The sequence below is a fragment of the Mustela putorius genome, unplaced genomic scaffold, assembly GCF_011764305.1.
Source record: "Mustela putorius furo isolate JIRA1106 unplaced genomic scaffold, ASM1176430v1.1 tig00003962_pilon_pilon_pilon, whole genome shotgun sequence".
NCBI lineage: Eukaryota > Metazoa > Chordata > Mammalia > Carnivora > Mustelidae > Mustela > Mustela putorius.
The window spans coordinates 294,088-318,167 of record NW_025422106.1 but is presented as its reverse complement, the minus strand read 5'-3'; the positions used below and the strand labels follow the sequence as shown (position 1 = coordinate 318,167).

Sequence of the window (24,080 nt, the reverse complement as noted above, 5' to 3'; positions counted from 1 at the left end):
GATGGTTTATGAAGGGAAGCCAGTGCAGACTGTACAGCTGTGACCAGCGGTGTTGGAGGGAGTGTTCTCTATGACACAGCCTCCGCCTGCCATCTCGGGTCCCCTCTCTGTTCAGGTCTCCACCTCTGAGCAGGCCGCCCTGAATGTCTTAGAACCGATTGTTATGCCAAGACAGACTCTTTATTCTCCACGGGAACTACACAGGCACCCATGGGTAAAAGGGGGGCTCTCTGCCCACCTCCTGAATATGACTTTGAGAACCTGTCTAGTGCTTTCTACTCTCCAGGGATGGGACAGTTCCTGAGCACAGACTGAGTGGGCTTCTCTCAGCCAGTCGCGCCAGCCCAGGGCAGCCTCAGTCTGTTTTGGTTTCCTGGATTGAAATCACAATCCGTCAGACCCAACTTTGGCCAAAGATAATGATAACGATGGGTGGCAGGGCCTACAGCTGGGAGGGGGCGGGCACTTGCTCCTTGTAGAACAAAAGTGGGCTTCTTCTCTGAGCCTCCTCTTCCATCCTCATGGTATGGTTTACCTAGGACCCCAGACCTGTTGCACAAATGATTCCAGCTTCTTGGGAATCTTGATGGAAGTGGGGGTGGGGGAAAGACCGCCCAGCTTCTCCAACAAACTTCTTGAGTTGGCTGTCTGCACGCATTCATGACTCTCTGCTGCCCCCGTGTGGCTGTAAGGACAGTAGATGCCTTCCTGTTGGGCCTCTCTGTGTGTCTATGTGTGTGTTTTGGAGAGTAGGGGGCAATCAGCAGGTCTGGAACTGAGGCAGAACCAGAGAAAGCTGGTCTTTGTGTCTGCTCCGGAGAGTGTGTGTGGGGTCTCCCTGCCCCTACCTGCCTCCTGTGGGTTACATAGACAGCATGAGGGCCTTTGTGACGCGTGCGGGGGGACACTTGCCTACCAAAAAATTGAGAGAAAAGATGGGGCTGGTCCTCATTTGCAGTGGTGGGGGTTAGACCTCAAGAACTTGAGGGCAGCTGGGTGGTCTCTGATCTTGGGGACAAGTTCCCCCTTGCTAAACTGCCCTGACAACCATGGCCACATTGGCCTAAAGAGTCCAGGGCAGACAGATTCTGCTTTGTCCTGGGAAGAGCTGCCCAAGAAGCCATTATGGGAATGGGGAAAGGAACAGATCTGGAGGGGAATAGAGTCCATCTACCCATCCTTCGGTCGATCCTTGCATATCATTTCTCCCAGGTCAGCCTTGGGTGAGGGGCCCATGGGTCCTGACCCAGCACCTGCTGTTCACCATGACAGAGAGTCGCAGGTCTCTAACTCTGTGCTGTGTTGGTAGTGTCCCAGCTGACGGAGGCAGGCGTCCTCAGAAGTTGTTTCCATGCGGGGTCCTCAGATGAGGGCATGCTTCCGAATCGCAGGGAGCTTGTTAAGGTCTCATCAAAGTCTGAGAAGCATAGCTGGTCCTGTCTATTGGCCTCTTTTTATGGTTGAGGAAACTGAGACAGCTGGGTCTGGATGAAGGTCACTGCTGATGGTCATAGGGTTTCCAGGATTTCACTTGGTACCGCTCTCCTCCAGTCCAATAGATTAGCTCCGGCTCAGGGGTTCCAGCCCCCTTGGGATGTCCGGGAAGGTGCGTGGGCAGCTCCCTTCATCTACATCCTTTCTGTGTCCTGCAGCAGGGTACGCACGAGGCTGATGACCTGGGAGGCTGGCTGGACCGGGTCATACTCCGCAAACAGGTGGCACACATTCTCTTGTGACTCTGTCTGGCTCTTGGCCACAAACCCGAAGATCCTGATGGGAGAAAATAGCCTGAGTGAAATGGTGGGTCTCAGAGAGGCTGGGAGGGGTGAGATCAGTATGGTGCTCTGCCCTGCCCCTTCCCCAGCCCTCTGAGAGTGGGATGGACCTCCTTGCCTCCTCTGTCAGACTGGGAGATCCCTGAGTTCAAGACCTGGGTTTCTCTCCTTTCAATGAGAGCTCCCTCAGGACAGGACCTATGTATTCCTCATCAGAGTAGAAGCTTCCTGAGGGCAAGGATGTGTTTTGACCATCAGACTGCAGCATCCCCATCAGTGAAGGCTCCTTGAGATTAGAGCCTGTGCCTCCTACCTAAGACCAAGGGCTCCCAGGCTCTTGTCTCCCCCTTCAGACTGGAGGATCTCTGAGGACCTGTGCCACCCCCATCAAAACCACAGACTCTCTTAAGGTCAGGATAGGGCCTCCCTCCTTCCCCGAGTTCCTCCTCTTGTTGGGTCCCTGTTTCTGGCCCAGGGAGACCTTTCAGGGTGACTGACAGGGCACAGGAAGGCCTTACCAGGAAGGTTTGCAGTACTTTTGCCACCTGTGGGAAAGGAAGATGGACAGGAATGAGTACTGAGGCTTCTCTGCATTCCACAGGACTCAGGCTGAGCAGCTGGAGATCATGGCCAGCTGTGGCCACGCCCCACGGGGTCCCCTCCCTTCATCCTGTTGTTCCTGGCCACTCCAGGTTCACAGGCTTTGTCTGTGACCCCAGTCCCAGAGTCAGCAAGAAACTTCAGTGGGCAGCTGGGCCCTGGATGGCTTTTTGAGTTTGGCCCAGCCTTGAACTTACTTCCGTTGCTCGGGGTCCATGCCACAGAAGCGGAGGGTAGTGAGGGGGTAATGGCGCCGGAAAAACACCCTGGAAGAGAAGGACAGCTGGTGAGAGTTTGTCCCAGTGCCATGTCCTACCTCCACCATCTCCAGCTCTCCCAAAGTTTAGATGCCCCGCTCTACAGCCTGGCATATACTTTCCCACTACTGGGCCCTGGGGCACATGTTTACACTTCTCTCTTTTCTTTCCTTTTTTCTTTAAAAAAAAAAAAGATTTTATTTATTTATTTGACAGGCAGAGATCACAAGTAGGCAGAGAGGCAGGCAGAGAGGCAGAGAGAGAGAGGGGGAAGCAGGCTCGCCGCTGAGCAGAGAGCCTGATGTGGGGCTCGGTCCCAGGACCCGGAGATCACGACCTGAGCCAAAGACAGAGGCTTTAACCCACTGAGCCACCCAGGTGCCCTTCCTTTTTTTTTTTTTTTTTTTTTTTAATTTTTTTATTCATTTGAGAGAGAGAAAGAGAGAACTCAAGCGGAGGGGTAGAGGGAGAGGGAGAAGCAGACTCCCCGCTGAGCTGGATCCCAGGACCCCGAGATCATGATCCGAGCCCAAAGGCAGACTCTTAACGGACTGAGCCATCCAGGTGCCCTGAACTTCTGTCTTTTCATGGAATGACTCTGTCTTGTGTCTTAGGTATTTAGGTTTTTTGCCCTCTCTCTGCGCTCTCTCCGCCCTCTGCCCACGGTGTCATTTAACGGCTTGAGGATGGGAATGATGTCTTGCTCGTCTATTGTTCCTCCAGCCCAGGACCAGGCGCCTGCTAGACTGGGAAGCCCTGAGCCCTGGGAAGGAGGGATTCCATCCACTGTGTCCCAGTGGGCAGCCAGAGTCTGGCCTTCTGCGGTCGTTCCATCAGGGGATGCCGATTTAACCAGTGCCCAACGAATACTGGTAAATTCCATCTCCATCAGTTTCGGGGAAGGGGAAGCAGGTCATTGGCATGAGGCCCAGAGAGGGCAGAGAACTTTTCTGGAGTCACTCAGCAAGCCACCGACCATATGGAGTCCAGGATCCTGGATCGTACCTTCATTAGTGATCCACAGCCATCTCAGCTATCCCCTCCAGATCCCCCTGCCCCGCCCAGCAGCCCCAGGGCAAGGGAAGTCCCTTACTTCCTCTGGACATCGGTCAGGGTGATGCCTTGATCAGTGACTTTGAAGTGGACCACAGTGGGTGTGGGGAGGACATCCCTCTCAAAGGTGGTTGAGATGGCCTTCCGCACGGCCAGGGCTCCGCTCAGGGTCTCCACGCTCACAGAGGTCAGGTACAGGGCATGGCAGCCTGTAGGAGGTAAACGCTGTGCTCAGGCCTTGCCAGGATCCACCATGCAGGGGCAGGAAGTGTTCCCCCAGCCCTGGTCCTCCCTCTGCCCAGAGCCAGGTGTCTGGGCTCTTCCTTGTTCAGGAATCAGGGATTCCTCTGAGCCACCAGGCAGGCAGGCAGGAGTTGTGGAAGTGACTGAAATTCAAGGCCAAGTCCAGTGGACCTTGCTCTGCATTGCTCTGGCCTCTGGCCCTCTGGGGCCGAGTAAAGGAGGGGCTGTTGCCCTCTGTATAGGGATGTCCAGGCAAATCTTCCTTCTGTCCAGAAGCATGCTTGGCCCTGCCACCACCTCCTCTACCCACCCTGTGGCCCTGGTTCATTGTCAAGAGAAGGTGAAAGACAAGAATGGGGTGGAGGCACTCAGACAAGCGCTAATCTGTGCCTGGCGTCTGGCTGTGAAGAGGAGCAACCTTTTCCCTGTTGAAACCCCCAAGACTTGGACCCGACACTCCACAGAGGATCCCGGACCCAGAGATCTCCTCTAGGGCAGGTCCCTCAGAACCTGCCCTAGAGAGACCCCAGCACGTGACATATATGCCCATGTGTGTCCAGGATGGGGTTTAAACCCACCATCCCCCCCACGTGCCACCCCTGCATCCCTCACCCCCAGGCTTGCAGCCTCTCACCTCTAGGTTTATAGGGACGGGGAGGACCGCGGGGGCACCTCTTTAAGGACGAAGAAACAGAGCTGGCGTGGGAACATGTGTGGACCTGTGCGTGCACATGTGTGTGTGGGGAGCTGGGAGGCACCCTCCGGGGACACAGGCAAGCCTGGAGCCTCCCCCACACCGCTCACCTGCAGATTTCTTCAGGCAGGAGGCCCGGCTGTCTGTAGTGTCCGAGGAGACTCCACCTCCCAATTCTGAGCCAAAGCAAAGTAACAGGCCCCGGGTGGGGGGTGGAGGGGGAGGTGGAGTGAATGAAGGAACATTAATCCCTTTGAACATCTCCCACCTCCGCCCCCAGGAAGCAAGCAGTTGAGAAACCTGGTGTGATTACCCTAATTAGACAAACAGGGCCACTTGAGGCTCCCCAGAGGCCTGACTTACAAGCCTTTTGATCCCTCCTTCCCCTCCATACTCCTCCAGCCCCAGGACTGGGCCGTCACCCGGTCCTCAGATGCCTCTGATCCTTCTTTCAGAGCCCACCCCAAACCCACACCTTTCTTTGTGGAACATAGGGAGGCTTTCCCCATCCCCACACCGGGGGATCCCCCTGCTCTGTGTCCTCTCCCAGAACCCCTCAGCTGCTTCTCCTGGACACTCAGAGATCATCTACTCTGGCTGCTGGCATGGCGGGGCTGGGGACTCTGGATGGGACTTCCAGATCTTCGTTTGGGGTCTGATCTGTGTGTCTTTGGGCAAGTTACTCAGCTCCACGAGCTCTCCTTTTTTCATCCGTGAAATGGGGACAACACCTATTTGACACAGTTGTGGCGAGGGACAAGGGACGTGTGAACGAGGGAGCGCCCAGTAAAGGCTGGACCTGGGAGGAAAAAACCTTGCCCTCTCCAAACTGGCTGCTTTATGCTTCTTTCATCCTCTCGAAGAAGGCTCCTGTTTATCAAATATATACTCTGTGATAAGAGCCTTGCCTGGACCAGCTCTTTTAACCCCCAGCCAATCCAGTCAGTAAGTATGATGACGGCTGTCTCCATTTCATAGAGGAGGAAACAGAGGTTCACAGAGGTCGACAGTCTCAAATTCTCAGGCCAGGAAGTGGAGATGCTAGCGGATGCTAGGCAATTCACTTTTAATTGTGACACTAATCTATAAATAAGGTGGGACGTGACCACTAGGAGTCTTTCTAGTGCCCCGGTGTTGCCTCTTTGGGGCCCAAACCCACCTTTCTGTGGGATGGTGAGTTTGCAGGGCAGGGCCAGGGCCATGATGGAATGCTGGCACACAAAGGCAGAGAGGCTCCCTGCAAGAAAACAGATAGCCCTGTGTGAGAAGGCTTTCCCCAGACCAGTCTTCACTGCAGAAGAGCGCCCCCCACCCCCAGAGGTCTGCAGGCTGGAGAGGCTCACCAAAGTAGGGTTCCTCGTCTGCTCCTTTGAGATGCACTCCTTTGGCAGAAGACTCGATGAGGAAGTGGCGGATGAGGTCGCTGTTGTCCTCACCTGGACGAGGAAAGAGTGCATGTGGATGGGAGTTCCAGAGCCCAGTGTTCGACGAACACTGACCCACTCATTCCCTGACCCGCCTCCTCCAGGTGTACCCAGAGGTTAACTGGTTCGTCACCTGCCTCGAGTTGGGACTGCTAGCTGGGACCCTATCTTCAAGGCCTCCCACAAAGGAGGTCCCAATATGTTTGCTCCAAGGCTTCTGCATCCAGTAATTCTCCTTTTAGGAGAACTTTCTCTTGGTCTCAAGGGCTCCCAGGGATGGTCCCAACAACTACTGGGATGAAATCTTAATCCATCAGCCTGATCTCTCTCTCTGTCTACCTAGTCCTTCCCAGGGGCTGTTATTCTCCACCAGATGGTCCTTACTGGAGCTGGTTGGCCCTGGAGGGAAACCATACCCCTCTGCTCTTCTTCACCAGCCCATGGCTTCCTCCTCTCTGGGCTTGTTGGCAAGGCTTCCTTGAAAACCAGCCCTGCTCCAGATCTCACGTTGTGATTTAACCAGAGCAGCACAGTGTAGAGAGCACAAAGTTGGGGTTTTTGTCTTTGCTCTGGAGGGGGTGTGGCAGGCCGTCATTAACTAACTCTTGGAGCCCCGTTTACCTGACCCTTTTGTTACATGAGAGCTATACTCTGGGGGCTTGGGGAGGGGTTGTAACTTAGGTACCTTGTACTATAATGATCTTTCATTATAGTACATTTCATTATACCTCTTTCCCCAGCGAGGTATCCCAGGGCAGGAGGGACGCCCCAGAGATGTGTGTTGCATATGCGAGACCACGGGAAAACATGGGATAAGCTATCACAAGTGTGAAAAAAACAGCACATATGTGATAAGCTATCATGCACGTGGAATAAGCCAGGGCATACCCTCGATAAGCTGTCACACGTGAGAAACCCTCGCATACATGTGACAAGCTGGGACACACACGTTATTACCACATCAGTTTCCCTCACAATAAGGCTGGTCTGGACAGTGGGGTGGGGTGCGGAGGAGAGCATCCTGAAGAGGGGCTGGGAACTCCCTCCTCTTGCCCCCATGAGAGCAGAGCAGGGAATCTGGGGACTCCGGGAGGCAGAGGAAGCTCAGGCTTGCCGTGGAAGGAGTTCCTTACGGAACCTTGGTGCAGGAAGGCAGCTGGAAGAGCACGGAGGTGAGCCCTCCTCCCAGGAGTCCTTGCGGGCCGGCTGCAAGGTAGCGGGGGAGCTAGGACTAGAACCTACCACTGCCCCTTGCCTCTGTGAGGCCTTGAATAAAGAGGCGGGTGCATACCTGACCGGTTCGCGGCAGGAGCAGCGGCCTCCTGGACCTTCAAGGCAAGGCCAAATGAGCCTCGGTAGGAAGAACTGTCCCTCACGACGAAAGCCCCGGGCTCCTCTTTCCTCAGCAGCTCGATTGCTAGAACAATCCTTGAGTCAGAGAGAGTTAGCCACCCACCCCCACCTGCAGGGGACACCCCCTGTCCCCCAGCCCCATAGAATCTTCATAGAACAGACATTACAGAATCACCTTGTGTTCCCAGGAAGTCCTTCCTGTTGTCTAATCTCCACCCTTCCTGCTGCGGCCCCTGTTTCCTCAGGACATGAGGTTTGCACGACATCCCCCTTCCCTGGATCTACCATTTGCCATTCCCTCCCCTACCATGACCCGGGGCCCCATCTACCTGATACAAGGTACAAGACCCAGACTTGACTCCTGGATCCCTCATCCCTTGAAACACAGCACTTCCTTTTACCTTGTTCCCGGGTGATGCTTGGCTTAAACCAGTATTTAGATGTGTCCATCACAAACTTCATGGTGGGCTGCATGTCCCTGGTGGGACCTGGAGACAGAGAGGGGGAACACTTTAGGCTGGACAGAGGGGAGTTGAGACACCCTTCACCCACCTCTACCCAGTGGTCCCATTCAACCCATCCTACCCTATCCCAACCCCATTGTATCTCCATCTGCCTACAAGAGGCAAAATCCAACAGAAGAATTCAGGGCTTGGCACATCTAGGACCTAGGAGTCTCCCCTTGTATCCTTGGTAATGAATCACAAACAGATAAAATCTCAGTTTAATGAGAAACAGTTTCTCAAACCTTGTGTTGTCTGGTGCGGATGGAAAGAAGAGACAAGGGATTCTGAGAGGCATCGTGTTTGGTTTTACCCTCTCTTCCCCCTTAAGAATCCTACAAGGGTCTTTGGGGTGCATATTAAGTTTGGAGAAGAAAATGAAAGAAAAGTTTGAGGAAAGAAAGGCGGCAGATTTTGTTGAATGAGCCTGAGCGGAAGTCAGGAGACAGGATTCCTGACTCTGATTTGGGACAACAGTCTTGCTTCTAAAGCCCAGAGGGGACTGAGTGTACTAAGCAGTCTCTGAGGGTTTTTGACGTTCCAATAGCCTAGGCAATTAGGGTGGATTTTGTTTTGAGAACAGTTTGTGGAATTTGATAAGACCCCAGGGTATAATTAGTGATATCCCGGGGCATCACCAAACCAGGATGGGAATATCACCGGACTAAGTAAGTAAATGTGCTCTCTGCCATGACACAATGGTCATCTCCCCAGGTCCCTAAGGCAGAGATCAGTGTTTCTCAATTTTGGCACCTTGAAAAGATGTGTTGTGGCCAGCTGAGAGTAACTCATTATTAAAAAAAAAAAAAAAAAAAAGTACTAAAATCTGCAAATGATTTGTCCTGGGAAAACGATCAGAGCAGATTCAAAGGCACACCTGTCTTGCCATTTTTGCTTACATTGACATGGATGGCTTCCTGCATGGCAGTGCGGGCCAGACTGAATCTCACACCCCTAGGAGTCACCCTGATGCTTGTGGCTGAGCGACGGAGGATGGGGGACAGTGTCCCTGGGGCTCTGCCAGTGGTGGGGGATGCTCTACTCTGGAGATGTGTACCCTGCGGGTGCTAAACCTGAGCCTCTGTGTTTACTGCTTTGGGTTCTGGCTGGTTTTGTTCTTTTTGGACGCCTGTAGTCACAGACTACGGGAAGGAGGGTGTTTTCTGCTTTGTGGTTTTTAGCTGTCTGAATTGGAATGCATTGTCTCCGTCGGCTCTCTGTGTACTCGTCATCCACGAACGTCAGAGGTAGAACTGACTCTCCTTCTCTTTCTCCCTCTCTTGGGTTAGTCATCAAGCCTGCTGTTTTCATATCCCGAGGGTCTCCTGGCTCTGTCTTCTCCCCTCCGCCCTGCCCTGCCCTGGTGCAGGCCCCCGTTATAGCTTGTCTGGACCACTTCATGATGAAAATCAAAACAAAGCTGCTCTCCCTGTCCAGGCCGGGCCCTGCAAGTCAACTGCCAGCTGCTGGGGTGATCTATTAAACGTATACCTCTGACCCCATCACTTTCCTGTTTGAGACTCCCTGCTAGACCCCTCCTCACCCCCCACCCCGCAGTCTAATAGGGAAAATCCATCCTTTAGCTTGGTGTTCAAGACCTTTCCCAATCTGGCTCCAGATTTCTCAACCAGTTCATCCCACACCCAACACTCCAGTCATTCCTTGAAGATGCTTGTCCTTCTATACCTCCATGACCATGAACTTGTTCCCTCTGCTCGGAAGGCCCCTCCTATCTTGCTCTGGCTCTAGACATTTGATCCGCTTTTCCAGATCCAACACAGATGTCGCTTCCTCCAAGGAGTAAAAAACTCCAAGGAGTTGTTTAGACTAAAAAGATCACCCCTTCCTTTGTGGCCCCATAAGACTTAGGATACCTCTACTTCTGTGTTTATTCTACTCTATAGTGATCCTTGGTATTTGTCTCTCTTGAAGCTGTTTCCATCTCTGTCTCTACTCTTTGGCAAACTGCCTGGCACACAGTAGGTATTCAGCACATGGACCTGCTGTTGCAGAAACCCACTGATGCTTTGTCTTTGCCCCCAAGCCAAACCTCACAAGGGCTGAAGGACTGGTTTACAACATACCCTCCGAGGGTGTGGTGAGAGAGGCATCTGGCAGGGTCTGGCTGTGGCTCCTGGTGGCTGGACAAGAGTTGCTGGAAGAAGTGGCCCCAGGTCGGACAAAGTCCTGGTATCCTGGGATCTGCTGGGTGGGGGGAGACCCCGGTTCTGGACAGCCATTGATCAGCACGATGGGTATGTCCACCATGGAGTTGGTGATGGATGGCGGACAGCTGCTGGCATGCTCCTTGGCCGCTGGCGGGGAATGAGTTGTTCTGGGTTGGCCCATGTTTGGGGTGGGATTGCCGGGGACCTGAGAGTCGCTGGCTCTTGTACACAGGGACACTTGGCCCAGGCTGTGGAGGCTGGAGGAAGAGCTGGCTGGGCTTTCCAAGGATCTAGAAGATGACTGATGGCTGGAAACGCTGGAGTGGATGAGGGACTGGCTGCTGCAAGGAAGACACCAGAAAGGCAGGGTATTAGGGTGTCAGTGCACACGCAGGAGCCAGAGCCAGGCCCCGGAATCTATTGATTTGGGTGCCCACAGCTCTGGTTAAATCGAATATTGCATACTCCATCCCCCACAGCCCAGAGCAAAGTACATGGCCACCTCATCCCCAAGGGATGCTGAAAGATACAGAAATGTCCCTGTACTGCAGAGTCTTTGGTCATTTAAAGTAGCTAATGAGCTGATCCTCTGCAGGTCATGTGGGCTTAGGCTGGACTGGATTCCCTCTGCCTTCCCAGCCGGGCAGGTCTGACTGAGCTATCACGCAAGTACCCGAAATTCGCAAGAGCCCTGCATGCTGGCTGGACCACGTCCATGGCGGATGCAGAGGGAACTCCCCAGCTGGAGGAAGAGGAGGAGGCCAGCTCTGCATCCAGCCAGACTTTCCTCTGAGCTTGGAGGCCCATGCCAACGGCCATGGCTGTGGAATCCTGGCCTCCTTGCCAAGGACTGCCTTGGCACATCGGCTTTGTAGTCAGTGTGGGGGACAGAGGTCCTGTGGTGTGGTCCTCATGCGCAGGTTGGGTGTATGTGTGTGTGTGCAGCTCTACTGTGAGGCCAGCAAACTGGGCAGTTTCCCCTCCTTCCTGCTAGGTTTTGCTAGCAACAAATAATGCCCAGGCAAGCTTGCCTCCCTCCTGCTAGGGAAGAAGGAAGGAGGCTTTTCTTTCCTTAATGGTTTACCCTAGGCCTCCAAATTTTACTTACATCCCTGTGTTTTGACTTTTAAAAAAAAGCCCTTCTTTCTCTGCCTGCCTTTCTGCCTCCTTGTGATCTTTCTCTGTCAAATAAATAAATAAAATCTTTAAAAGAAAAAAAGAAGAGAAAAAAATCCCCTCTTTGAGATTGGTTGTATGAGTGCTGGAAAGGATACAGGGGAGCCTCATGAATGTAACCATTCTCCTACTGAAGAGGTCAGCATAAATCAACAATTTTGTATATTGAGTTATCGTCTTAAGTGCTTAAGGAAAGCCAGGTCCAAATGGCTCTGATGGCATAAAAGAGAATATTCACTCTTTTGTTCTGGGTGTGCACCCTGATTTTGCTCAGCTAGAACAGGGTGCCTGTCGGATTTTAGGGTGTGTGCCTGAGTGTGAGTGTGTATGTTGCAGAGACAATATCAGAAGCTATAGTGGGAGCGACCTACCTTCCGAACACATAGCTGCCATCGGACACTGGGCTGGCTGACAGCACAGAGATCCGGCTGCCTCGCTGTGGGGCCAGCCCCTTCTCCAAGCCCGGAGAAGCCGCCAGTGGGGATCCCAAGCCGTGGGAGCCCGAGGCCTTGCTCCTCATGCAGGGGATGGAGATGCTGGGAGAGGGTGAAGGATGGGAAGAGGGAGCCCCTGAAGGAGGAGGGGTGCGTTGGTGCCCCCTGCCCTGGCTCCCAGAGAAGATGAGGCTCTCACTGCTGCTTCGGGTCTCTCGAGGGATGTCTCTGGAAAGGAGGAGGCCACCACTGCGTGGGGAGCCAAAGGGCGGGGTGGCAGATGGGTTGGAGCAGCACTGGGGGCCATCAGGACCCCTTGATCTGGTGGAGCTCACCTCGATGTACTTTATGTCTGGGGAGAGAGCAGAGCACTGGTGAAACCCAGGAGCCTGGACTGCCAGAACAAGAATTCTGGAAGAGTCTTCCAGAACCTCTGGTCTCCCCTTCTTTAGGCAGAAGAGGAAACCAAGGCTCCAAGAGAGGACAAGTTTGCTGGGTTAGGATTAGCACCCGGCTCCCCCTTCTAGGCACAGTTCCAAAGTCACCCTCTTTGTGATTCCTCCTTCTGGTGGGGGGATGCAGTGGAAGAAACACAGGCTTGGGATAGGTCTGGGTTTCAGATCTGGTTCTGCCACTTACTATTAGAGCACTTGGCCAAACGACTTCACCAACCAGAGCCTCAGCTTTCACACCCTTGAACGGGGCTGACTGTATCCAGTCTCTTGGTAAGTAAGGATGAAACGAGATGAATGCAGGTGGCATAGCACTGTTCTTGGCACACGGCAAATACTTTAAAAATAGCAAATCCTTTACTGTGTGAATGTCCCCCTCCCCAGGTTGAAAGAACTGTTTATAGAGGGTGCCAGTCACATCTTCTGATGGCTCCATTGTTCAGGGCTGGTGAAGGCTGTTTCTACATCTGTGCCTACAATCAAGGCACAGAGGGGTTTTCATGCTTGTTTGCACACTAGAATCACCCGATGAGCTTTTCAAAGTCTCGATACTCAGGCTACCCTCTGCGGCAAATAGACCAGAATCTCCAGTGTGGACCCAGACGTCAGGCTGGTTTAGTTCCCCAGCCGATTCCACTGGGCACCAAGCCACAGGTCGGGGGCCCCCTGCCCAGCAGTGCCATGTCACCTGGGGGCTGGTCAAATGTGCAGAATCTGTTTCTACCCCAGACCCACCGAAGCAGAATCTGCATTTTAGCTCGACTCCCTGGCATCTGAGAGCACTTTAGAGTCTGAGAACTCTGCTCTAGAGCAGGGGCTCCCAGAGGCCAGGGTTTGCTATACTATCCAGCTGTGGACCTCCCAGGCCATGCTGTTCGCTGGTATGCAGTTGATGGTTATCAAACACGGCCCAGGGTGGTGACTCACTCCAATGTTGCTTCTATTCCCCAGTGTGGGCACCCAGGGCTCTTGTTCTGAGAACTTGCTCCTCCCTGGAGTGGGGTACCCTGTGGTTTTCCCCATGGTGAGTATGGACACCCTGCCTCTTGACCTGGGGGAGGGGAACTGTCCTTGGTGCTGTTCCAGCAAAAGTGGGAGAAGATGGGGGCAACCTAGCTTCCCTCCTAGAGACCTGTCGAGTCCTGTTTCTGGCTTCCCAGGATGGAAACTGGGGCAAAGTCAGCAGGAAACTGCACCTTCAGCCCCTGTCTGCCAGCCTCCCATCCCCCTTGGGCTTTGGCCATGAACCAACTCCCTCCTACTCTGTGGAATCCCTGCCTGCCCCAGCCCGCTCCTGGGTTGGACCTCAGAGCCTGCTGGCGGTTACTGCTTCTGTCTGAGCCTGCTTAGGCTGGGGTGGGGGTGGAGGATTACATCAGATGAGGGGGGGCTGGCAGCCTGACCCGGACATGCTGTTCCAAGGGGTGTAGGAACAGGCCTGGCTTTGCCATCAGACAAACCTGGGTGTGAGTCCTCGTTTTGCACTTTCCCGCCAAGAGGCATCAGGTAACTTTCCTAGACACTGTGAGCCTCAGTTTTCTGATCTGCAAAGTGGGGATCTAAAGCTAACCTCCTGAGGTTGTGGTAAGGATAAAAGACACTGATGAATGGTGCCTGGATCCTGGCCCATGGTGAGCTTTGGAGAACTCCTCCTGCCTGCTTGCTTTTTGAGGCCAGTATTGGCCAGAGGTTGACACTGTCCAGCTAAGAGGGGAGTCCCTCTGCCAAGGGTAAGAAAAGACTATTTAGCACAATGTGTTGTGGGTTCTGAAAGAGTAGAGGTCTTGGAATGGGGTGGATTCTTCTGGAAGGTTGGCAAGCACAACTTCTATTTTTATAGAACTTCATCGTGTTTTTACCCATAATCCTCTCGGCCCTTATGCCCAATGCCAACATTCCTCAGGAGGAAACTGAGGCTCAGAGAAATGTGGCAATGGGGCTGGCATTTACTGCAGAATTTTTAAGGCTGGTATTTACTGAGTGCTGTGTGCCAGCACTGTTGCAAACATGTTACCTGTACTAGCTCATTTAACCCCCACAACAACTCTATTGAACTAGAAAATATTATGAATTCCATATAATAGATGAGAAATCAAGGCTCAGAAAGGTTAAGGGAGTGATCCGATGCCACACAGCCAGAGTGGAGGAATCTGACTCCTGCTCCTGTGCTGTGTTTGGAGGGCCTCTTCCAGGACAAGGGACTCCTCAGGATACTTTCCCAAGGCCTTGTGTTCTGAAAAGGTGCTTGGCTGCTTTGGGGGAGGGTATCTCCTCGTGGTGAAGCTCTGGGCCTCCTGCTTACCAGGTCCCAACACTGACCAAAGGCCTTGCTCGGGGGACTGAGCAAGCAGAGCAGGGTGGGAAGGGAGGAAGGAAGAAGCCCTGGAGCTGTGAGTCACCTCTCCCTGCTGCCCCGAGGTGCATGTGGCTAGGGGAGGTGGAGGCCCCCGCACACCCTCACCTGGGTGCAGCCTCTGTTTACAAGCCCGTGGGGCAAGTCCCAGCAGTGCTGGGTGGATGTAGGCGCCAGCGCCAGGCTGGGCTGGTGGAAGGGGCACGTGGGCGGGGGGCAGAGAAACAGTTATTAAACACCCTTCCCTTGGAATTGGCAAACAGCCTTGCCTGGCAGAAATTGCTGGAAAATTGCTGGAAAATGAAATGTGGGTGCCTGTTCCAAAGATGGGGAGGGGAGGGAGTGGCGGAGACGGATATGGTGTTTGCTTGGAATAGCCATTCTCCCTGTGGGTTGGGAGCCCCCCAGGGTCAGTCTGAAGGAAGGTAAGCAAGAGGCAGGGGCAGGGAAACTGGGGGAGGTTTGTGAGCACTGGGGGAGGGGGAGCCCCAGAAGAGGAGCCTGAAGCCTGCCTCCAAACAGATCTGTTCTTCGAAGCTCCGGAGGGCAGGAAACTGGCTCCAAAAAAGAGAGAGAAAGGCAAGAACACAGACTTTGGAGGCCAAAATCCAAGGCTTTGGGGCCTGACCTACGACCCACTGGCTGTGTAACCCTGGATCATTACTTCTTCTCCCTGAGCCTCCCTTTGGTTTCTGTAAAATGAGGCTACTGCTGTTTCCTTCTCAGGCAGAGGCTGAGATCACGCACTACAAAATCTATCTATATATATTTAAGGGAGGGAGAAACATAGGATCGCCAATGCTTAATTTTTAATTTTGCCAAGTGAGGACAAAGAGAAACAGAGAACATCTGCTAGCACCACAATTATAGAACACCTTCCCTTTGACACCCCAAGAGAAGGAAGGATGAGAGGCGAAGGGAGGGCGTCCCACACATTTGGATATGTTTGGCCCAGTGAAAGCTCATCACGGTGCCCAGAACGAGTTACGCTGCCATGGGCTGGCAAGCTCTCTGTCACCGGTAGTGGTGGTCTGAGGGGAGGGTTTTGGCAGGTTCAGATGCCTGGGACAGGCGCCACCCATCACAGTGACACGCTATTAGGTATCACAAGGAACGCAGTCAGGGGAGCTGACTGCACCAGCTGTCTCAGGATGTAGTGAATTCCCAGGTGTCACTGCCATTCAGGCAGAGGTTAGAGGAGAGGATTTTCTTATTGCATCAGAAGATGCTAGGGCAGAACTAGGGGGCTTCATCAGGGCTCTCTGACCACTGTTGGCTGCTCGCTCACCCCCCGAACCCCTCTGCCACTCAGAGTCAGGTGGACACCTCCCCACTATGGCAGGTTGTGTCCAGAGCATCAGGGGACACAGATTACTGACCACTGGCCCCTTGGAGGAGGGGGATGTTGTTCACATCTCCACCCCGTACATGTGGATGCTCCACAGAGGCTGGTCTTGCCCCTACAGGCCCTGAGTGTGTGGAACCCCTACATTGGGGCATGAACATTAAAGCCCTGAGCTTGCTCCTGCCAGTGATAATTAGACCCAAGCCACCTTCCCTGCAGAGACATGCCTGTGACTGGCCTCAAGAGGCAGGAAGATCTTGGGGGGTAGAGGTGGTTCTTTCAACAGCCCTGGCAGGCAATGCTCAGTGGGAGGGGCAGAAGGCAGGGCGGAGACTGGGAACGGGGGCACCAAAGGACCTGGGTGCTGGGCTCACCTCCACCCCAGTCCCTGAGCTTCCCCTGGGGCGGGTCCTAAATGCCACCCCAGTGTTTAATGAAAACAGTTACCATTTATAATGACTAACAGCATGTCAGGATTTCTGATAAACACCCAAGTGTTATTTCTTTTAAACCCTGCAAACCTCATGGAGGTAAGAACTCATCTCTGTATTACTGATGAAGAATATGAAACAGAGGAGTGAGGTCACTAGCTTGTATGAGGTTTGCCCACCTCAGGGGCGCTCGGGTGGCTCAGTGGGTTAAAGCCTCTGTCTTCGGCTCAGGTCATGATCCCAGGGTTCTGGGATCGAGCCCTGCATCGGGCTCTCTGCTCAGCAGGAAGCCTGCTTCCTCCTCTCTCTCTCTGCCTGCCTCTCTGCCTGCTTGTGATCTCCGTCAAATAAATAAATAAAATCTTTAAAAAAAAAAAAAAGGTTTGCCCACCTCCAGTGATTAGGCTAGACTTACTCCTTACTGAAGTCTGTCAGCCTCAGTTTTTTCCGTCCCTAAAATGGTGATGAAATATTTCATGGGGATAGGTTGGGAGGATTAAATGTTCTCCTGTAGGGTGCTTAGCAGAGTCTGGATATTATAAGATCTCAGTAAGTGGAAATTCTCATGGACCCTATCACTGATCCTCATTGTACCCCTTAATCCATGCTGATTCTTTAAAATCCCGGAGACCTTAGTCTTCTAGCCTGTCTGTTGGGACTGCTGCTCCTTGACCCTCATCCTCAGAATATACCTGAAACCCTTTGTTTGAGAAACTGACACCAGATGTAGAGATTTCTAGACTCCCTTGGATGCAGTGGTGTATTGAAGTCGACTTGTACCAGCTCGTAAGAGCAGACTGTTAAATTTTTAGGATTTTGTCCAGCTGATTTCTAAACTCAGATGTTATTAAAAATTAAATTACATAAGCCTACAATGAAATAACTTACCATAAAAACAAAAGTAATAAATACAATTCATCATATACCAGTTATTTAACTAGATGCTGCTATTACCTGGATTCTTTTTTTTTCTTTCAAGTTTTATTTCTTTTGGGGGGCACTGGCTGGCTCAGTTAGTTGAGTGTCCGACTCTTGGTTTCCGCTCAAGTCATGATCTCAGGGTCGTGAGACTGAGCTACGCTCAGCATGGAGTCTGCTTGAGATTCTCTCCCTCTGCCCCTCCCTTTCCTTGTATCCTCATGTGCTCACACTCTCCCTCAAATAAATAAATACATAAATAAATAAAATCTTTTAAAAAATAAAATTTTATTTATTTAAGTATTCTCTACCCTCAGCCTGGGGCTTGAACTCGTGATCCACACGAGTCACACTCTCTTCCGACTGAGCCAGTCAGGTGCTCCAGTACAATCTATACGCCAGAGGTTATTTGGTAGAAATACTGTATATACCGTAAGGGCCGTCTACAGGTTATCTCTTTCCAGTGCTATGTTTGGTGACATCATGCTGGTAGCCTGAGACTGGCCACAGTGAGAGAGCCTATCCCATGAAATTTGGTAGATGTTTCCAGCTGGAGCCTTTAGCACCCCGGCATGGAGCTCATTGTTAAACTTTTACCAGCACACCACTGCTTACCCACAGCAGGGTCCTGCCCTAAACAGACTGAATTCTGTGTCTTTCCAACCCTACTGCTTCCAGCTTTCCAGAGAGATAACCCCTAAAAAGGGACAGGGGCCCAGAGAGCAATCCTATGAAAGTTTCAGGGGATCCAGGTTAGGACTTAAAGAGATCTACTATAGAACAGTGAGGTTCAGGGACTTCACATTTCTTGATCTCTTATTTACATGTATGGCATTGTATGACATTTATACACACACACGTATACATGTATATACACACATATATGTATATATGTATATGTATATATACATATGTATATGTATATATATGTATATGTATATATGTATATGTATATATATGTTGTTATAATAATAACAACTTTAAGTTTACTTGTTACATTTTCTCAGTACGTATATGTATATATACGTATATACATATGTGTATATATACATATACATGTGTGTATATATACATATACATATAGCTTATTTAAAGTTCCTGAAAGATCCCATAAAACAGGTATTCATCACTTTTCCAAACTTAGGGACAAAAATAGCATTGGATAGTGAGGGAAGCCTGTATATATCTCTTTGATATAGGAAAGAAAAGAGTGATTAAGTAACTTGTTCAGGGCTGCACAGCACCTCCCAACAGGACATTGTCTCCTACTCCTCTGATCTGATAGAAAAGTCCTTCTTCCTCATGATGTTTGGTCCCCAAGCACCCCCTCCTGGCACTGTGTCCCAGATCCTTACCCAAGGCTTCAGCGTCATCTTTCTTTTTCCTTGAGGTAGTGCTCTGGGTGGGCTCAGTCCAGGGGCTACCAGTTCCTGGGGGGAGCAGCTGGAAGGTGGGGTCCAGTTCCAGAATCATCTGGTTGAGGCTCTCCAGTGAGAAGTCAATGTAGGAGTTGAGGTCCTCCAGGGTCCCCGAGGTCTGCTCAGCGGGTGACTGTAGGAGGCGGCTGGCTTTGGCTCCAGTTTCTGGGCCCTGCTGGAGCCTGCTGGGGGGCCCCTTGAAAGGCGTGGAGGCCATCAGGCCCTGGGCTCCCCAGCCTTCTGTGGTGTAGTAAGGACATTGGGGTGGCAGGCCAGGGCTGGGTGCTGGGTGCAGGGTCCTCCTGGGTTCTTCACAGGGAGTCAAGCCGACTGCATGGCCTCCTGCCAGCAGGGCGCTGGACATCACTTGTGACATGGTGGGGGCAGTGGCTGTCTGTTTGCCTCTAGCTTCAAACCAGCCTCACTTACACCCCAGATATGTTACTTGCCAACCAGGAGCTCCCAGAATCTGAAAGAGGTCAGGGTTGGGAACTGAGTAACTTTGGTAGTTGAAGTTTCTCTCACTCCTCCCCCCAAGCAAAGGCATGTTTATTCATTCATTAAAAACATGGGTCCTGGAGCCAGATTGCCTGGGTTTGCATTCTGGCTCTACCACTTACTAGCTGTGCCATGTTGGACAAGTTAATTAACTTCTTTGTGCTTCAGTTTTCCTTAACTATAAAATATGTTGAGATTTGTAACATGCTTAGGATGGTGCAGGGCACTTAATAAGCACTATGCCGGTGACTGTCAAGTAAAATCGCTTCAACAAAGGTTACTGAATATCTGCTCTGTTACAGCCTTCTTTATTAAATAAATACCAGCTAATATTTATTGAGCGATTACTATGCACCTATATTACACATAAAGTCTTTTAAACTCCTCCTAACAACCCTCTGAGGTAGATACTATTATTTTACATTTTATGATGTGTGAATGGAGAGACAGAGAGGTTAGTAACTTGCCCAAGCGTCATGCTGTGTCATACTAGTGTCAGAGCAGGCCTGGACCTCAGGCTGCCTGATGTCAGGAACCCACATTTAATAGCTACTATTGTGTGTGGGCCAGTTAGTGAAACAGACAAGTAAGCAGGTGAGCAATTATAAACAGTGTTACCATGGAGGGGCAAAACAGAGGAGACTCTGTAGCACTGGTGCAGAGGTCAGGGAGGACTTCCTGGAGGAAGGGACCTGGATTCCTAACTCCATATACCTCATGGGGTTCAAATGCGGAGGGATATCTAAAGTCCAGAGAGGGCGTATGATTTGCCTGAGGTTGCATTTTAAGTTAATGGGAAAAGCCAGGCTCCCTTGTTCCCCATGGTTCCTGTAGGCTCTGTTGCCAGACCTCTCCTTGGCTGAGACCTGGAGCGGGCGGTGCGTCCCGGGCACTGGCCTGTCTATAAATGGCAGTGGAAGGGACTAGGCCTCCGAGCAACTTCCTGGGGGCAGCTGAGGACACGGAGCTGTGGCTCTTTCCGCACATCCTCCAAGGGGTCTGGGGCAGGATCTCAGTGCATCCTATAGGGTTTTTGGCTGGGCCCCACAGAGGAGGTTACTGACTTGGAGAGCACACTGGGGGCCTCGGTCATCACTCAGGACCAGAATCTAGAATGCCTGCTTACTGACTGGAAACTGCTATTGTGCTACCCTTTCCTCTATAGGCCTCAGTTGTCCCATCCGTATGACAGGGATATAATAATAACAACTTTAAGTTTACTGTTACATTTTCTCAGTGGTTCTGTGCAGAGGGTACTCTTACTGTGGTGCTGGAGAGGTTCAGGGATTTGCTTAAAGTCACAGAACCTGAAGAATCCACTGGTGGAACGTGGGTTTGAACCCAGTGGCTTTGAACCTGGGCTTGTAGCTCCACAGTCCCAAACTCTTTTTTTTTTTTCTTAAAGATTTTATTTATTTATTTGACAGAGAGAGAGAGAGCGAGAGAGCACAAGCAGACAGAGCAGCAGGCAGAGAGGGAGGGGGAAGCAGGCTCCCCGCTGAGCAGAGAGCCCGATGCAGGGCTCGATCCCAGGACTCTGAGACCATGACCTGAGTTGAAAGCAGAGGCTTAATCCACTGAGCCACGCAGATGCCCCCACAGTCCCAAACTCTTAACCCTATATCGCTACTTCATAGATTTAAGACCCTTTTCACATCTGCTCCTTCTGGTGTTCTGGAACCCAGAGAGGGTTCCAGACAAACCTGGACAGGCCTGGGACTGAGCAAAAGGCAGGCACTCAGGCTTCTTGTTCAAGCTCTTCTCCCTTTGAATACTCTGAATCACACCACCAGTGGTGTGGGGCTGAGTCTGCGTCTCATTCCTTTTTTCCTGGGCACCCTCACCAGCCCACTTCTCTAGCTCTTTCTTTCCTGCTCTAAGGTGGAGGGGAGGGTCCCTGGGGCTCCAGACTTGGGGGGGGCGTGTGTGTATGCGTGTGTACTTGCCTGTGTACATGGGAGTGCTCCAGCCAGCTCTGCCTTATTCATAGGTCTCTCCCATGTATTCTTCCTTCAGATTGACTCAAATATCTTTCTTTGTTCCCAAGGGCTCTGGAGGCAGAGAGATCCTGAAACCTTGGCAAACTCCCGTTTCCACTTCACTGACTTACTCTCTCCCTCCTATCTTAAGCCCAGCTCAGGGAAGGGAGAGGGGACAGAAGGTGAAGCCTGAGCCTCCTCAAAAGCATTTTGCCTCAGTAGCCCACCCCACTGCCTCCCTCCCCCGATCCTTGACAAGTGCCTTCAGATTGTTTCATCTCCTCCACCCAGATCCAGTGAAATAGAACCCGGCCACAGCCCCCACCCCTGGATTCCTGGCAGCCTGGGAAGGGCCCAGCACGGGTGAAGAGGGGCCAGGGGGAGCACTCAGGGCCAGGCTCTGGGCTCTGTGCTGGGAGGCAGGAGGCCTAGGTTCTGTGTCCATTCCCTTCCCAAGACTCTGTGACCTCAGGCAAGCCTCTTCCAAATCCCTCTCCCTGCCCCCCCAGACCTTGGTTCTCTCATCTGTGCACTGAGGGGCACAGATTTCATTCTCTTAAAGCGCTGACCTCCAGGGTCTGTGGTCCTGAGACCACCTCTTTCATCTCCGGCCTCCTCCCCTTTCTCTCTGCTTTGACTTCTAGCCCCCGGGACAGATGGAAAAGCTGAGGACAAAGGGTTAAATGAGTCAGGTTGGCCTCGGTGCTGAATCTCCCTCTCTTTTTGGAGAAGAAAGGCACATACCTGGAGTCCGGGCAGGCAGATCGCTGTGTTCACTCCTGGCGCCTGGGACCAAGGCTGCTCAAAGTCCAGGTATGGAGTACGGGGAGGTGTGGTTCACCTCCAGACCTGCCTTAAGAGCAGACGGCTCTCCTCCCTCCCTCTTCCCCTCCAGGCCCTACACGCGGCTGATAGCCTGCAGGCCCGCCCCTCCTGTGGCTGATGAGCTCAGGTGGGGCTGGCACAGGCACCGTCCCTGGCAGTTGCTGGGGCTGTGTGCGTGTGTGCGTGTGTGCGTGTGTGTGTGTGTGTGTGTACATGATTCCCAAGCTTCTTGTTTGCCTGTCCCACTCACCCCTCCTAACTGCCTTGTGTTGTGGCAGGGAGAGGGGTCCATGCACCGCATGGTCAGCAGAGTCCTGCTTGTTAGAGACAAGCTCTGTCACGGGGACAGGGCCTTGTTAGGCCTAAGGGGCGATGTGGGCATTCTGTCCACCATGTGCCAGCCAGGGAAAGCACCACGGGGTGCAGAACAAGCAGACAGTGAAGGCGCTGGCCTAGGAAAGCAGGATGCCAGTGGGCAGGAGCCCCTTCCCACACCCCCCTCCTGTGTTGTCTGGGGTGGGTTGCCCTGCAGCAGGCGTAGGGTAGGGGCCCACTGGAACTAAGACTGGGCACAGATCTTACATTTTCTTTTCTTTTCTTTTCTTTTCTTTTTTTCTTCTTCGCAGGGGAATGGGGCTTCTGACTTAAGGGAAGGAGGCTCTGAGTGTCCGGAGGACTTTGAGAAGGGGCGTGTAGCTTTGTTTCACTTCATTAATTCACACACGGCTAGCCTTTTGCATGGTCTGATCTGTGCCTCAGGGCAGAAGCTCCCTGTGAGGGCGTTGGCAGAGAGACAGGAAGTCTAAGTGTCCCTTCTCCCTAGTCCCAGAGTGTTGCAAGGGGAAGGCCCTGGTGCTAGAGCTGAGCCAGATCTGGGCAGGTTGGTCTGCAGTGACGGAGTTGGCCAAATCTCTAACTCAGGGACTCATGGTGATCCCAGCAGTGGCTGGTCTCGGGGATAGGCGGGTGGGCTGCTCAGTGCCCCCATTACGCTCAATGGCAAGGCTTTTGGCCTTCAAGTTTTCTTTTTTTAAGATTTTAAAAATTTATTTAAGAGAGAGACAGCGTGCATGAGCCCGTGAGCGGGATGGGGAGGGAGGGGTTGCAGAAGGGGTGGGACAGGAAGAGGGAGACAATCCCAAGCCAACCCCACGCTGAGCCGAACCCCCTTGTAGTGGGATCTTACTACAACCCTGAGATCCTGACCTGAGCCGAACCCAAGCATCAGATGCTTCGCTGACTGAGCCACCCAGGCACCCCAGCGTTAAAGTTTTTGACACCCCGTGGCTTTGGGGAGGCCTGATGAACCAGGGTCATGGGAGGAGGCCAGGGAGCCCAGCCGGCAAAGTTATAAAAAGGTGCTCCCTCCTGATGGCCGCATTGAAAGTCATCTCTGGACATCTGTGCAGCCCGGCGGGCACGTGACTTGGTGAGCAGTTGTGTCTTTGAACAAAGAAAGTGGGGAGGATGCAAGCTGCAAGCGACAAGCCAGGGTGCATGGCACACAGCGGCTTCCCTCACGGGGCTGCAGCTCAGGATGGGGGGCAGGGATGCGGAGTGGGTGGGAGAGGGGGGTTTGGCGGAGAGGAGAGGGAAAGGGCAGGTCACGGGGAGCTGATGGTGCTGGGCCAGGACTGTAGGGTTCTCCGTTAACCCTGGGGGCTGGCACAAAGGGCAGTCTTTCAGGGCCACCGGCCCCCTACCCTTATGACCCTGTGCCTGAGGTCATAGTCTTTCTTGGAAGGTACGGCTTTTTTGTTTACATTTGGCCGCTTCCTACACCTTAACCCAGTCCTAGGAACACCAATTGCAGTCTCAGCTGCTGTCCCCATGCCACCTTGCCTCTCTCCCAACCTCTCTCTGCTCCTCTCCTTCCCCCTGACACGGTCAGTGTCCCCAGGGGGTGGGGCAGAAATGTAGCCATGGATATGATTGTGTGATTTTTCTTCTTCAGCTTGTGGGTGGGATGGAGTATGTTGATTGATTTTCAAAAAGGCAGAACACGCATTTTTCTGTATTTTTCACATTCCTTTGCCTCTGAAGTCCTGGTTAGACAACAGGTTGTGTCAGTCCTGTGGTCTTGGGAATATGGCTTGTTGCTGGCCGGTCCAGCATGGCTGGGGAGACACTGGGATGCTGGGGCTGCTGTCTTCTGGCATCCAGGGTTGGGCTTTATGGGTG

General features: G+C 52.5%; 1 protein-coding gene across 1 annotated transcript; it reads right to left on the bottom strand.

Moving 5' to 3' along the window:
* Nucleotides 1-161: 161 nt before the first annotated feature.
* Nucleotides 162-21,976, bottom strand: TNS4 (tensin 4). Its single transcript, XM_004764590.3, has 13 exons — nucleotides 21,819-21,976; nucleotides 18,535-19,066; nucleotides 11,618-12,032; nucleotides 9,987-10,411; nucleotides 7,801-7,887; nucleotides 7,338-7,463; nucleotides 5,966-6,058; nucleotides 5,782-5,859; nucleotides 4,733-4,798; nucleotides 3,726-3,894; nucleotides 2,573-2,641; nucleotides 2,294-2,320; nucleotides 162-1,770 (listed from the first exon to the last, which is right to left on the bottom strand). Exons 2-13 carry the CDS (start codon nucleotides 18,971-18,973, stop codon nucleotides 1,629-1,631), a joined length of 2,136 nt encoding a protein of 711 aa, XP_004764647.1. The 5' UTR covers nucleotides 18,974-19,066; nucleotides 21,819-21,976; the 3' UTR covers nucleotides 162-1,628.
* Nucleotides 21,977-24,080: the final 2,104 nt, after the last annotated feature.

Coding starts and splice junctions, on each gene's coding strand:
- TNS4 (XM_004764590.3), bottom strand. CDS start 18,973: ATGTCACAAGTGATGTCCAGCGCCCTGCTGGCAGGAGGCCATGCAGTC. Junction 12,033..18,534: donor AGATGACGCTGAAGCCTTGG/GTAAGGATCTGG, acceptor CTCTCTCCCCAG/ACATAAAGTACATCGAGGTG. Junction 6,059..7,337: donor TCCTGCCGCGAACCGGTCAG/GTATGCACCCGC, acceptor TTCCTCGTCCAG/GTGAGGACAACAGCGACCTC.